At 35.0% G+C, this 15,904-nt stretch overlaps 1 protein-coding gene across 1 annotated transcript; it reads right to left on the bottom strand.

Annotated features, from left to right (window-relative positions):
- Positions 1-930: 930 nt before the first annotated feature.
- On the bottom strand, positions 931-7,370 carry LOC135156135 (uncharacterized). The gene is made up of 5 exons (XM_064107551.1): positions 6,684-7,370; positions 4,937-4,997; positions 4,306-4,416; positions 3,426-3,881; positions 931-3,018 (listed from the first exon to the last, which is right to left on the bottom strand). The coding sequence occupies exons 2-5, from the start codon at positions 4,995-4,997 to the stop codon at positions 2,948-2,950; spliced, it is 699 nt and encodes a 232-aa protein (XP_063963621.1). The 5' UTR covers positions 6,684-7,370; the 3' UTR covers positions 931-2,947.
- Positions 7,371-15,904: the final 8,534 nt, after the last annotated feature.

A 15,904-nucleotide genomic window follows, 5' to 3' on the forward strand; every position in this document is an offset into this window, starting at 1 on the left:
TGACATAAAGTCTCTCATTTTCATATAACTGCAATGTTATTGTTTTGTGAAAATTAACCGAAACTTGTGAATTTCACAACTTCTTGTTCTAAATCTGATTTGATTAAATTTTCGGCAATGTGGTTATTTGATTTTTCTCTTTTTATTGAAGTCAACGTTTTGTTGGAGTGGACCTGCCCTTCAGTTATCATCGTGGATTATTGCCAGTTATGTTTCTACAATGCAGTTCCTGATCAACACAATACACATTAGGGACGGATTTAATTGACGACTAACCACGCCCATAATCCACTTCTCGCATCGCCTCATCTCTCTGCCCCCCCCCCACTCTCTCTCTCTCTCTTTCTCTCTTCTGCCCCCTCTCAATGATAATTTTTTATCTCCACGGGCCCTTGTCTAATTGTGATATGGTGCGTATCTCTGTACAATTGTATTACAGATAAAATTAATGTAATATCTAGCAATCCACATGTCAACACGTACATGTATATCATGGGAAAGGACCTTAAAATGCTAATGACACTCGGTGCTGTATTTTTGGAAATATAGAGTTCCAAAACCAATCTTTGGGAATGATGTATAACTTTCACGGTACCCAACTCTAGTATTTATTTTTATGTTAAATAAATACTCATTGTACTTATCGCTCTAGTCACACCCCACTTTTCCACAGTCTTTCAAAATTGCACTCTTGTCATGCTTGTAGAACTCACTTCACTCAACTCTATTTCACCCCCCCCCCTCTCTCTCTCTCGGTCTCTCTCTCTCTCCCTTTCCTTCTTCCCAAGCTCTTTCTTTCTCTTGGTCTTATCTCCATCTAACCCTCTCTTTTCTCTCTGTCTCCCTTGCTTCTTTCTCACTATCCAACTCTATCCTCTAACTCTATGATTACATCTTTTAAATGATAGACTCAATATACACTGGAATCAATTACTTTGTAGACATTCAGCTATTTATTGCCCATGAATCTTTATAGTATATCAGCTATCACTAATAAGGCTGTAGCTAGAACACTGAAATGAACATATGTCTTCCGTTTTCAATCTAAACGCAATTTTCGAAGATTAAAGACACGTTAACTTTCATTAGTTTGAAAATTGTATGTTACCCTCGTCCGGGTCTTAAAAAAAATATATAATTCTGCTCAATCATGCTTGCTAGATTTCATTATGATCAAGCAGTCATTCCCAGCAGTTTATAAGATAGATTTAAGGGACAATAAAATATTACAACTATCAATACTTATCACAATGCAATACAAAAATATAGAGATGATATTTTCAATTTTTGGTTTCAAATTTATATTGAAATCGTGCTCTCACGCCACGACGGAAATAACATCCTTATTACTAGTTGCATAACAGTGCTATGGGCATGTTCGTTGAATTTAGTTCATAGCTCATTTTATACAAAGATAAAATAATATATATATTTACAATTTCGTTGCAATTATTTACACTGTACATCATCACACACGCAAAATAATGAACCACTTCCCAATTAATAAAAAATACACCATGTGTGGAATATCATCAATTAAAAATTAAAGAAAAACATTTATATTTTTTTTAAAGAAAGTCTTAAAAAATGAAGTGGATGCGAAAGACATAAGGGTTTCGACTATAATCATAATTGTGAATTTCTAGCAAAGCACATACATTTCAGTGAAAATTATTAAATAGTCATGGTGCGCTGGCAAACATTTGACACAACATGCTTACAATTCTCACCGATAAAAGGAATCCATGATGGATTTAAAAAATATTTATTTAATTGGAATGTAACGACATCTCATTCAAGTACTTGCCGATTCTTTACAAAAATGTATCAAGATTCATTCCTACGATCAAAATACCTATTTATTGCATTTGAACAGGTCTGACAATGGTAATTAGAAAAATACAGAATAAATTAACAGCTCTGCATCTCTACAAATAATGTCCAATACAGAAGGTTATCTATTTTAAAAATCGGATTTTTTAAAATCTGTGCTAGTAACAAGCCTCCACGAAATCTAACATAATTTCACTTTTTCACTATCTGTAGAACTTTGGGGTGAAAGGTTTCAAACATTCCGATGAATTTTCGACATGAGAAATTATTTTATCAAATAGAAATGAAATCAACATTAACAAGAGGCCGAAAATTTGTGCTCATTTAGCATAAATCGAACATTACATGTCGCTATGTTAGACAGGGCTCAGCGATTCCCTAAGAATACAAAAAAGGGCGAATAAACTTGATTATATTTGGTGACTGAAAAAAAAAATCACATTCCATTTATTGTTCATCTTTAATACCGAACTTGAGTTTTTATCAATAATATGTTTAGTAAATATCTGACGGACAAGATGCGTGGGAGCTTAGATCTAAGGGTAATTTGGAATTCGTAATAGAGGAGAATATATATATATATATATATATCATTTATTTTCATAATTGGTCTTTTTTTAGTAATCGATGTTAAAAAAGTGTAGATGAAATGAAAGCATCTCTCGTAAAATTAAATGCCGAGCCCTGTATTGATTTCACTTTTTAAAACTTCAATATCAATTACGAACCAGCACGAATATTCTTAGTCCGTGACAATTGTCAAGGAGTCAGATCGGCGTTCATTCTTTCTTCATTTTCAGCCCTTGTACCATGTGACAACGATAAGGCATCCCTTTGGCTATATTGCATGCTGTCATAACCTTTCGAATTCGCTGCTCTCGCGGCGATGGACGGACATCTTGAGAAATAGACGAACAGCAATACAGCAGCCCTGTCTTCAGTTTCATTCCAATGCAAGGCCGAGCTAACCCACCGGTGACGTCGTGGGCGGACGAAGAAGTTTTGAATTTGATAAGAGGCCGTCATTTGGAGAATGGAAACGCTAATTCAGGGCTAGCCTAATTCATGTTCGAATATTGTTCATGAGTTTTTATCTGTGCAAGTCCAGTATCATCTACGATGAAGTTAAGTACGCCAGCAACGTTGATACAAGGAGAGCGATAAAGCTGATTCTAGCCACACATCCTGTTGGAGAAATCGAAAAAAAATATTGCGTTATAAATCAAATCAGACAGAGGTATTATCCATTCACTTCTAGAATAATCATTTTATTCATAACAGCAGGGTAAACTAAGAACTGAACGACTATCATTCACTTATATCAATATTACTTAAATATTAATCTAAACGAGACGCATCTCAAATAAATGAGACAAAAATATCGTGTAGGTAGAGAGGGTGAAATTCAAGTAAAGCAACGATTGATCTATAGGGCCTAAGAATTAAGATTCAAATTAAACAAATATATGTAAATAACAATACAACCTCATTTTAATCCTCTAAACAATGACATAAGACAAGATCACGAAATCTTCTACTAAAACCTTATACTTCCTGTAATTGATTTAAACAATAAAGAATAGTTTTCTCACCTGAACATTCCAGCGTACCAGTGTACCCTTCTGCAACATCACCAAAGCTTAGACAATAGTAGTTATTGGTTGAACTGTCATCAGTGTAAGAAGCTCCCGAAGCCTTTGAGATCTCGATACAAACGTAGCCATTTTCGTAGGATGAGCAATCTTCGGAAGCGACGTTGATCATGGTGTGGACGTTTTCGATGACGATAGATCCTCCGGCAACGATCCCGGCATCGAGGTTGGTGGCTGACGTCAGCAGAGGTGTGATATCCTGGGTTGTCGCGCTGCTTGACGTCGGGTCGGCGTTATCGCTGACCACGATGAGGAGGCTGTAGAGGTCGGAGCTGGTGGCTGTGATGTCGGTTCCTCCGGCGTTCTTGATGGTGACGTTGTAGGTGACGATGTTGTCGACATCCAGTGTGAACTCGCTGAAGCTGTTAGTGATGACGAGACCGAATGCCTGAATATCTGTTGAGAAACAAAGCAATCGAAATGTTGAAAAGCAATTTCAACGTTGGGCTTTGGACTAATAAATTATGATAACAGGTCGTATCGATTAGGCCGATACTGTGTTGCGTACGAGGCCCACAAGTTCTTTGTAATCCGTAACCACGATTTCACTTCGAATGCCGAAACATAGATGAATGTCGGGATAAACATGATGGTGAAATAAGAATACTTTGTATCTATATCTCATTTCTTTTTTAGGTGCTCCTCATATAACCCATTACCCCCGACTAAGCTATAGGCTACCAATTGCGGTGCTCTAAGTTTTCTGATGAATTCCTCACTGCCGGTAACTCTAGCATGCCCAGTAAAATGATATTCCAAGATTTACAAGTTAACCAAAACGATGACAATCTTGAAAAAAAAAAAAAAAAAATCTAATTACCTGATGGGTCTGACTCGCCATCAGTCACCACTTCGGTGACGACCTCAGTGACGTCAGTGAACATGGATTCCGTTCCAGAGCCATCCCCTGATCCGTCGTCTTGACAATATCCTGAAAACAAAAGAAGAACACGAATGTATAAAGCATAAATGAAAATTCTTAGCTGTCTTTCTTGGGCATATGTCTGCATTGGACATTATTGTAAATAAATACATACCAAGTATGATGATAATCCCGTTAAGAAAAACTATTTATGCAATATTTTTATTTTATTCATTTTGTTGGTCACGACTAGTATGTTTCAACCCAGGTTCCGCTTTACATAGCCATGGTCGAGGAAAGACCATGATAAATATTATCAGGAAAATCATAAGCATGTCAATTTTGTCGACACTTAAAGGGCAGAATATTTTGTCTAATTATAGATCAGTTTGTGCGTAATAGCAATAAGTGGAAGATTAAATACCAGCTCAAAACATGCGTAAACATTACATATTGGCCTCCATTGTAAAGTTGGTATCATTTTCGAGATATACTTTGGGAAAGAGAATAATTAACAAAAAATAAAACTGCTTGATGACGTATCAAATGGAAGATTTCAGGAAAAGTTGCAACAATTATGATATCTTACCTGTTGTCAATAAACAGATGAGGGCAACAAAGAGAAACGTCAACTCAGTAAGACTGGCCATCTAGAAATTAAACAGAACAAAATAATTCGTTTATTATAAACTTGAGTGTAAACAAAACATATTTGTATGGAAAGGAATGACGAAATGCTTCCGCGAAATAATTTATAAAAAAACGAAGACGAATCCGAAATGACGATTCGTTCAAGCATCATCGCCGCGCAACCTAGCAACCGGTCAACCAAACTCGTTTCGCCTGCTTTTCATTATTATTCCTTTCATCAGATGAGACGTGATAGAAGTGGGCGGTGTTACGTAATATGGTCATTGGTACGATTTCATTATAATATCGAAGATGGCCAAGGTATTGACTGGATTGGATGTTAATCCTCGGTGTTAATACTTCAAGGCTTAAACTAGACAATGAACCTATCGCAATGATTTCTTTACTTGCATGAATGGGTGAATTTAATGAAAAGCAAGGCCTAGTATCAGGCTTTGATAGGATCTTTTAGTTTTGGAGACGAAAGTCACAATTTTTGTTCTCGTTGGTTACCGGAACAATGACATTAATTCACAGGAAAACAGACTATCCAGGCAAATGAAAACGTATATACCAATCATTTTTTAAGATTGATTTTATTTTATTTAATATTACTAAAACGATACCTGATCTCCTATCAATAACAACTATAACTAACAACTTTGCATAATGATCAATACTTTGGTTGTGGGCATCAACGAAAAGACAAGGCAAAACGAACGAGAGAATATCTTCATATCAAACTCAACCAGTACAAATTCGCGAAGTATATTAATGACACAAGTAGGCCTACCTCTCGGTGAAATCATTAACTAATGCGTAACATCCACATGCAATATTGTGATGTAATCATTAATACTAAAATGTGAATTATAATTATATTTCCAAGTAAACAGGTACTGTTTGTCTATTATTTGTAAAAATTTCCCGCAGGATCGAGAACATTTGATTTAAAAATAAATATTGAAATGAAAATTGATGTAAACCATAATTACGGTTAGGTTATATAGACTTGATGTAGCCGAAAGTATTTTCAAGTATAAGCTTTAGAATTCAGCAAATGGGTAATTCTTTTTCGTTCAATTTTTGACTGAAGACTAAAAGGAATACCAAAGGTTTTTCAAAATGTTTATAGAGGTTGATATTACGCATTCCTTTCATCGTTGATTTAATGAAATTAGCTTTAATATAACGTTACTCTTTAACAAGCATACACAGTTACGATATATTTACATCCGATTAGTTACTTTGATTTTCGTTCACTGATTAAATCATTGTATCGACAATGGTAAACTATAGAGCAAAACCCGATGAATCACTTATATAAAAGCAATGTAATATATACCAACATCAAAAGCAATGTACAACAGGCAAAAATGTATTAAAATGTGCTCTAAAGATAAGTTTGAACAAACACGTCAAATATTATGTGATTGCAGGAAAGCAAAGTTTAATGAGGAAAAAAATATTTAACATGCCAATGTACTAATATAAACAAAAATGAAACTCAAAGTATACTGCCGATAAGGTAAAGCTTTCTCAAATTTGAGTCATATTTCGATGTCGTAAAAGTTGGGCCTAAATTTTACCACGTGTGCCAAGTCGAGTTCCCGCCATGTGCCATGGTAAATAAAAGTATCAAAAAAAGATTTAAATTTCCATCAAAATTATACAAACTGCAGTGAAAACAAATATCGAATACTCACTTTTGATATTTCGTTTCCTTGCTACTATTTCCGTTGAGAAAGGTGAGTTATTCCGTGTTTTATTCGGTTTGGCAGTTGGCGTTGAATAAAATTCCTTGTGTCGTCGCTCGGAGTTGTACAGACAGTGTCGCCTCCCCGGTCGGTCTTGGTTCGTTCGGGCGTCTTCACTCTCGGTGGCTGAATGTTTGGGAGAATCGGGTGCGTTGCTAAGTAATCGCTTAGCAACCACGACAATATTACCGCAATCGCTTAGGTGACTCTACAACGTAGCGAAGGACGCTAAAAACATGGGGGAATGAGGACGATACGCTTCATTTGCATCAGAAAGAAAGAAGGATTACAAGTAATGTCCAGATAAAGGAGCCTCTAGAGGGGACAATTCGCAAACTCTTATATCTGGGTCACATTCGATGAGAAAGACCTTCAAAGTTATGTCGCTTACAACGAAAACCAAATATCGTCTGCGTGAGATTTCAACCACCTTTGATCTAACGTAGATGTTAAACACCTCAACCCGGTTCGAGCGCGCTCATATGCACTGATTTATCGAACGCGAAAGTTTAACAATATATACTTCATAAAATATTCATAGGAATATTGAATTTCCTCAAATCTTTTCCCCTTCGGACAACCCCAGTCAAGAGAAGAAATCGACCAGTCCTTTGGGTGGGGGTACTCATTCGGCGTAATCCCTTTTGTAAAGATTCTTGTCCTATTGTATTGTCGAAGACGGAAGACCAACGTAAAGGATTGTGGCATCGCACAATGGCTTTTTTTGTGGGGAATGCTTGAATAACATGAATAAGGAATGGCAAAGTGGTCAAATGTGTCATATGAAAGACTTTTCACAACTTTCGGGATAGTTATACTGCACAGTTTTGTGTACACCTTCTATTTCTTTGACCATACCAGTGAATTAAGCCCCAATCCACTGTCGTTCCTTTATTTCTGACTCCCGCTAGTCATCCATCCCTCGTTCAGATCAGTAGATGTGTTCAAATCACATCTATTTCATAATCTCAACCAGTGTCATATATCTAGATTATTTTTTCATTCAATGCGGCACCCCCATGTTTCTTATTGTCCTTGTCAATATTTTACAGATTTCTAATTCCCTCTTTCTATCCTTTAAACGTTCTATATTCTTTATGCGGAAATAAAACTCAAATGTGTTTTTTAATTGGTAGTATATAATCTGATCTCCATTCTATTACTTTCACATGTTTTCATCAACAAAAAAGGACCAACATCAATGATGATAAAAAAGTTGCACATTACACCAAACAAACAATCGTTATTTTTCCATTTTCTTCTTATCTTCCCCTTATAATTATTTCATTTTTAATATTTACACGTTTTGGAGTCACTCATCTTATGCTTCATCGTATTTTCTTATGAATATAAATTGACGCGATTTACATGAATAAACAGACACCTCTTTTTAATATAAAATGTAACCTAAATTCATATTAATTTTGTCCTGAGAGAGATACAGTATTTACACTTTTCGTGAAGAATATGCACAATGTCATTTTAAAGGTATCTGATATACATCAGACGCTTTTCAATAATTTTGTTCAATAATGCATGTATTGTCTTAGAGTTTGTCTTAAAACAAAAGTTCATCTTATGAACAAGTAGGCTTCAACTTCAAGTTATTTTCAGTTGATTCCAATGATGTATGTATTGATATTTTACAATCAACACAAAATTCATATCAACATACATGAATTGTATAAGGATATTTTCATATTCAATTAAATCATTATTCGGAACATATAAAGAAAATAATATAATCTCAACGTCGAAAAAAGTCCATGCAAAACCATGGGACTGAAGAATTAAAACAATTATAAGTTGCTCTTGTTTCACAAAATAATGAAGGAGTCGGTCATTTAATCGTTATTGTTGCTATGGTAATCCTTATTCAAAGTTTTTATCCAATGATGGAAGACTGGTTAAACTCCTAAAGCACACGTTTAACCGTAATGTAACTTATTGTGATTCAGTTGATAACTTTTCCATCATAGATATATTGAAATTACATAAAAATAGAGAGTATACGTATGACATTAATACACCGTGAGTGTTATTGCACGTCACTACTATTGTGAATATCACCAGGTTGAGAAAATTAAGCGAATGGCAATTTGAATGAGAATTCCACACGTTTCTTATTTCATATCCGATTTTTATAAGACGCTACAGCCATGATAGTATTGTAATTGTTTGATAATTATTTATCATTTAGATTCAGTTTGAAGTTAGAATAGGCTGAATTAGCTAAATGTCCAACTATTTAAGCATTTCGGAAGCAATTCGAGAAAAAAAAACTTTTCGATTTCATTTCCCAGTACAAATTTACCTTAAACCAACATCGATATTATGGCTACAGATAAATGCTGTGAAAGTTTTAAGTTGCTTCAACATATTATGGTACAAAATATGAACATATATATGTTTTCCTCATACTCAATTCGGGTAATTTTGCTGAAGCTTTTTTTTTTTTAAGGACAAGTCCACCTCAACGAAAAGTTGCTTTGAATGATAGAATGCAAATCCAACAAGCATAACACACAAAATTTCATCAAAATCGGATGTAAAATAAGAAATTTATGATATTTTATTTGTTCGCTCAATTTCACAAAACAGTTATATGCACATCCTGGTTGGTATGCAAACGAGAGGAATGACATTTCCTTGTATTTCTCCTCATTGTCATGTGAAACAAATATCTAGTCCTCCCCAAATATGTGGAATTACCATTGTTTTAACATGTTATAGTTCAATCAAGTTGGTCATTATTGTTAAATCTGTACAAAATGAAATAATATCATTCAAACAATAAAAAACAAACAAAGGAAATAGTGAGCGAGGAACACCATCGACTCTCTCATTAACATATCACCGAGTTGTGCATATAACTATTTTGTGAAAAATAAGCGAAACTTTAAAGTGTCATGACTTTCTTAATTTACATCCGATTTTGATGAAATTTTCAGTGTTATGCTTGCTTGAGTTTTCTCTGTTGATTCAAATCAACATAATTCAGGGGTGGACCTGACCATCTAGGTCTGTTGCATAAAAGTTACTATTATGATAACGCTTCCACCAAATTGTAAATTCTTTGAAATCCTTGATTCTGATTTGGGTGTTGAGCCTGGTAACCATGGTATTTGCCCCTGGATGACAAAGTTACTGTAATTGTCAATTTCATGCAATGGGGCCTGGTATGATTTGGGTAGACTGAAATAAGGAAATTTGAGATAATCAAATAATGAAATGTCATTTCTATCTCTGTTATTTTTCATATTTTAAAATGACTATTAAGAATGCTTTTCATCACAAATTATGCCTTATCGTTATGATATTATGAATTCAAAAGAAAATTCTAATCATTATCCTTAAAATTAGGTAACGGAATAAAAGTTAAAAATAATATGCAATATTATTCATTTTAAGCACAATGATATTATTTATAATCAACCACAGAACCTGGACCGAAAAAAACCTAACAGGATAGGTTTGGAAAGTCTCTAAAACAACTTGAACAATAATGCCATATCTGACAGTCGAACAAAGAAATATAACGAAGACTGAATACAATCTAACGGGACATGGAGAAAGCAACCGTGTCAATATTTAGAATACACCTTATCAACAACTGCGTCATAATTTTAGAGACTATTCCTGTAGGCGATGGTTGATGTATCAAGCCGAATCTTAATTGACTATCTTGTCATCATGTGTTGTGTATCAATATTCCTCTCGTTACCATTGGTTGATGAAAGTGATAAAGAGATCACGCACCCCCACCCTGCATCGCATTATACCTGGTCACATCAACGAACCCAACTCCAAACCGACCGATGATGTGTAACGTATTAACGTAATAGATTTGATTGGCCTGGAGTAGATTGCGCCGATATGACTGTTCTTAAGTAGCATTAAAATCCATTGCCCTCGATGGAGGACCAGACGCGTTTAATACCCATTTGTGTTTGATTGTTGTCCCTTTTTGTTGATCTTGTTGCCATGTAAATAAAACTAAGTACCGGACAAAGACAAGTCCCATACAATGACCAGATTTTGTCTGGACAATATCCGTGTAATCGCACTGTAAGGCCTGGTCCAGGGAGGGTCTTAAGGAGGATGTTAGAGGGGGAGGGGGGGGGGGCAACGGAAATGTCACGTATGATAACTAGGAGTTATGAGAGCATAGATCACTGATCATTGTACAAACAAGGTAGCGGCCAATGGCCAGGTTTCATAAAACCGCCATAGGCTTAAGTTCTTGGTCTTCTCACTGAGACATGCTATATGATGAGCATGAAGAAAGATGAGAAACGGGAGCACTTTGTTTTTCAGACGTGGGGACCTGCATGCCCTAGTTTGCATAATGGCATGTTTTTCCACTGACGACTGACGTTGAAACATCAAAACAACATCATTGAAAAGAGTAAGCTGAAAGAAATAAGATACAAAGGGAATTTGAAAGTGAATGGAATTATGCATGGGGTAGTTTTCTCAGAGCACTAATTAAGTTTAGCTTATAATCTAACGTATACCGCAATTTTATGGAGTGCCATCTAATCCACAAAGGAAATCTTGCAGCGAAAAAACTATCCCCAAATAAAGTTTGTTGTAAAATAAGAAGAAATTATGAAATGAGAAAAAAAAATCATGAGTATAAATTACTCAATTAATCCGTTTACAAAAATGTGTTACTTGTTTTGTAAAATAGCAACTCCGTAACTTTTCAGTAAATGTTATCTAAAAGTAAATTCTCATATCATAATAATAATGATATATAGCATTTACGAGGCGCCGATTTATCTAGTTTCCTATTCAACGGCGCAATATACATGTATATATCCCTGGCTGCAGCTTCAGCTGCCAAAGGCGCTTGGTTCATTTAAGGAATTAATTATGCCGGGCACCCATTCTACCATTCACCTCACCTGGGTTGAGTGCAGCACAGTGTGGATAAATTTCTTGCTGAAGGAAGAGACGCCGTGGCTGAGATTCGAACCCACGCCCCTCTCATTGAAAGACGAGATTCGTAACCACTAGACCATGACGCCCCAGCATGATACTGTTTGGTGTAGATTTTACTGAACATTTTATTATACATCATAAATCATGAAATGTAATGCAGATTCTTATTTTTAGAACCTATACCTACGTATAAGCAGGAGTAATAATATCAAATTCCTTTGAAAGCGCACAGACAATGACAGAGACCATAGAAACGTTATTAATCATACTGTGATACGCTCTTTACAAGAATTGTTTATCATTATTATTATTATTATCATTATTATCATTATTATTATTATTATCATTATTATTTTATTTGATTTATTTTTCTTCTACATAACAATATAATATAACATAAATATAACAAATATATATTGAAAATAAATCGGGCATAATATTATATCATTTAGCATAAGATCAGTAGCAGAAGATGGATTGCCATTGTAAGCAAAAAATGCTTGAAAATATGACAAACCGAAACATATATTAATTATATAATCATATTATGAGCAGAATGGAAAATTACGAATGATTAAAGTATCAATTAAGTATAATTTAAAAAATCTCACAAGCCAACGCTTGCTATAATATACAATCAAGAAAAAAACAATAATGAAAAATTAAGATGATAAGGATTATTATTATTGTCATTACTATTATTATTATTATTTCTACTACTATACCACCACTACTACTACTACTACTATACTACTACTACTACTACTACTACTACTACTACTACTACTACTACTACTACTACTACTACTGCTACTACTACTACTACTACTACTCCTACTACTACATGTCTGATGCCTAAATACTGTAAATTCCAAGCAGCTAACTTTTCTTCTTTTTTTGGTCAGCTAAATATTTTGTTTCCCAAATGTGTGGTTGTTATATTTTTTATTTAAAAGTGAAGGCTATATAACACATTCTATCCACTTAGATTTTATTTTTAATGAAGAAGTACACAGTGCACTCTGAAAAATATTAATCTCAAATATAAAGAGATAACTCTTTCAGAAAGACGATTAAAAGCATTATTATCGAAAAGTAATAACACGAATCTAGTCAATTTTCAACAAAAATGATATAAACTACCTCTCTGACGAGGCATATTTGAGTTGATTTTGTTTTCAGAGTATTAATATAATGACAGACAAGGTATAAATATTTTAGATGAAAGAATATTGTAATCGCGATAATGAACCTTTAGTCAAAGGTTTTCTTTTTTTATTTACATCGAAACCTTACCAAAGCTGCACGCAATACATCGTGTTGTTGTAATACCGCTGTCACACCCTGCCCCAGTAACTTTCTGCAGGGGCGTCACCAGGGGGTGGGAGGGGGCACGACAACATAAAGATAACCTCATATATTTTTCTCAATTGAATTATAGGGCTATATCATAACATTACCATGGTTACATGGACCAGAACCCTTCTTCCTCATTTTTCCGGCCCTATTTTCCTCCTCTTTTACACTTCTTGAAAATGCACAGGGGCCGTCGCCCCTGAATCCCACGGTGAACCACCCCTGCCTTCTTGATGTTAGGATTTCTGATCATGCTGAACCAGATCTCATATTGCAACAAAATATCAGGACGAGGTTCGTGACTCGTGACGAATAGCATACATGGTACAGTATATAGCGAATATTTACCTACTAAATGAACGCTGACCTAATTAACCTGCATCCAAAGAGGGGATAGTGGTCATTATTAACTAGCCATTAGTGAAGACTTAGGCTGCGTTTATCCGACCTCAAGCCAGAATCGTGATTTGAATCATGATTGGAATCATGATTCAAATCACAAACATGAATCACAATTACTACAGAATCAGGGTTTAGACGACCTTCGTTCCAACGCTGTTTCTCCTCGGATTCGGACCGATCCAGTGCGCATCACAGTGCGCAGTTTGACCCAGGAAGTATAGGTCAACGTTGGACACTTAATTGGAGGTCGGCGACGTACATGTGATGTGACAACGTGGGGCGCGCGCCTTGGCAAGAACCGGAAATAGCTCGACACAATGACGTCATATAATCATGATTCAAATCACGATATCGTTTATCCGAACATTTTCGTACGTGATTCTGCAGAAACGTCTTTCCAAACGCCCTTTTTTTCGTAGTTCATGTTTGTGATTCTAATCATGATTATATTCAATTTCGACTAAACGCAATCGTGATTCTGCAGAATCGTGATTTGAATCATGATTGGAATCATGATTATAGGGTAAGAAAGTGGCGGATAAACGCACCCTATGCCTCCATTCTCGCTCGTGATACGATGCGGGTGTATTGATTATTGTTTGATTTGACGTAGGACGTGTCCTTCTATAGAAGGCATATTTAAAAAAAATATGAACGCACTCCTTTTTAAGTTGTAAACGTAGGAAAATAATCAGGACAGTTTGCTACCTGACATCATGGAATATTGATTGTTCTATTATAAAATGTTTAAGTAACACTCATGAATGAATTCCTGGTTTTCGGATAAAATCTAACAAACTTTAATCACGACAAAAATGTGAAGTATTTTTTTTTTGTCGATGAAAATGGATATCATATAGCGCACTGATATTTCAAGATAATGGGATTAGGATTCGCATGATCTGACATTTTATTTTCTCTCAAAGACAGGGCCCATTTGTTAGACGCATGCCTCTATAATCAGTGCTTAATGGCAGAAGTTATGAGGTTCATGGTTTGAGCCCTGATTGCGTCTTTCGGATGGTGATGTTAAAGGTCTGCCTCAGACGCAAAAAATAAAAATATCTGATTGATAAACACGTCTGTTTAAAACTCAATCACATAAACACAACCCAATTTAAATGACTTAATCATGAGAACAAATTTCATTTAATCGAAATTTGACCACTTTCTCACCTCGACTAACAGCACAATGTCATTTCTGACAAGAAAACGTAATATAAACAAGTATGACTAAACCATACAGTTGCACCAAGCTGGTAATAGAATCATCTTAACATGATTGTATTAAAATAAGTAAATGTACATATTGCAGAAATCCAACTCTGCTCGAATCAAAATTGAAAAAAAAAAAGAATTATAGTCATCAGAAAAAATCTGACCACTTGGTCTTTCCTCCTGTACGAGTGGCACAATTTTAGCTGTAACTATAAGATGACTCATGTTTTACTCATAATTTTGACATTTTTAAGAAAAAAAATGACAGGAATTGATTAGCAGTCGATCGATCAAGTTGACGCCCGCGTATGTGCAGGTGATTTAGTCTCATTATTATACTCCTATTTTGCTTTTTTTTTTAAAGGATTGTGTCAGACTTGAATAGAGTATTATCGATCTGAGTGGGAATATGCCGTGGCCGAGTGGTCTAAGGCGCCTGGCTATACATTAAAAAGTCCGGGTTTGATCCCCGGCCGCGGCAGCTATGCCCGTGAGCAAGGCATTTAATCTACAATGCTCTTTTATCCTGCTTTAAAATAAATGGAAATGCTATATGCATTATTGGTAACTAGATGTGAACTTGTAAAAAAAAAAAACTTTAAAAAACCTTTTAAAAAAAATATGCCAAAGTTGATTAGCAAACTAACCAGTGAACATAAATGTGACTTGATCACGTTGATGAGGTTTTTCTGCGTGTTTTCTGAGATCTAAGGCTTGAATCAAATCCTGTATTAGTCAGTTTCATGCACACAGATTATGAACCATAAACGAAAATAAGATGAAGGTATCGATAAAGCAAACAAAAATGCGTTGTCTTTGCCGACGTATGAAAACTATTCACGCTTTTATTGATTTTCATAAGTTGCAAGTTCTTTTGAGAAAGACAAAAGAATATGGGTATAGGACCATGCTTCACCACAAGGCCATGGAAAATTGCACTCGATGTTAAAACGTAAACAATACTCTATAGGGACGGGGGCTCGGCAATAGCTTAAACAATAACATTCTCTGTGCATCTCTATTTCCAGCTATAAGCATATAACTACCCTTTGTTTAGATAACAATACTAATTCATAATTCTATGAAGGAAAAATATCATTTTGATTTTTTTCATTTGCACAAGTTGTATTTTTACAGGTCAAGTCCACCTCAGAAAATTTTTATTTTGAATAAATAGAGAAAAATCAGAAAAAAATAATGCTGAAAATTTCTTCAAAATCGGACGTAAAATAAGAAAATTTTGATAT

Source organism: Lytechinus pictus, chromosome 12, assembly GCF_037042905.1.
Source record: "Lytechinus pictus isolate F3 Inbred chromosome 12, Lp3.0, whole genome shotgun sequence".
Classification (NCBI taxonomy): domain Eukaryota; kingdom Metazoa; phylum Echinodermata; class Echinoidea; order Temnopleuroida; family Toxopneustidae; genus Lytechinus; species Lytechinus pictus.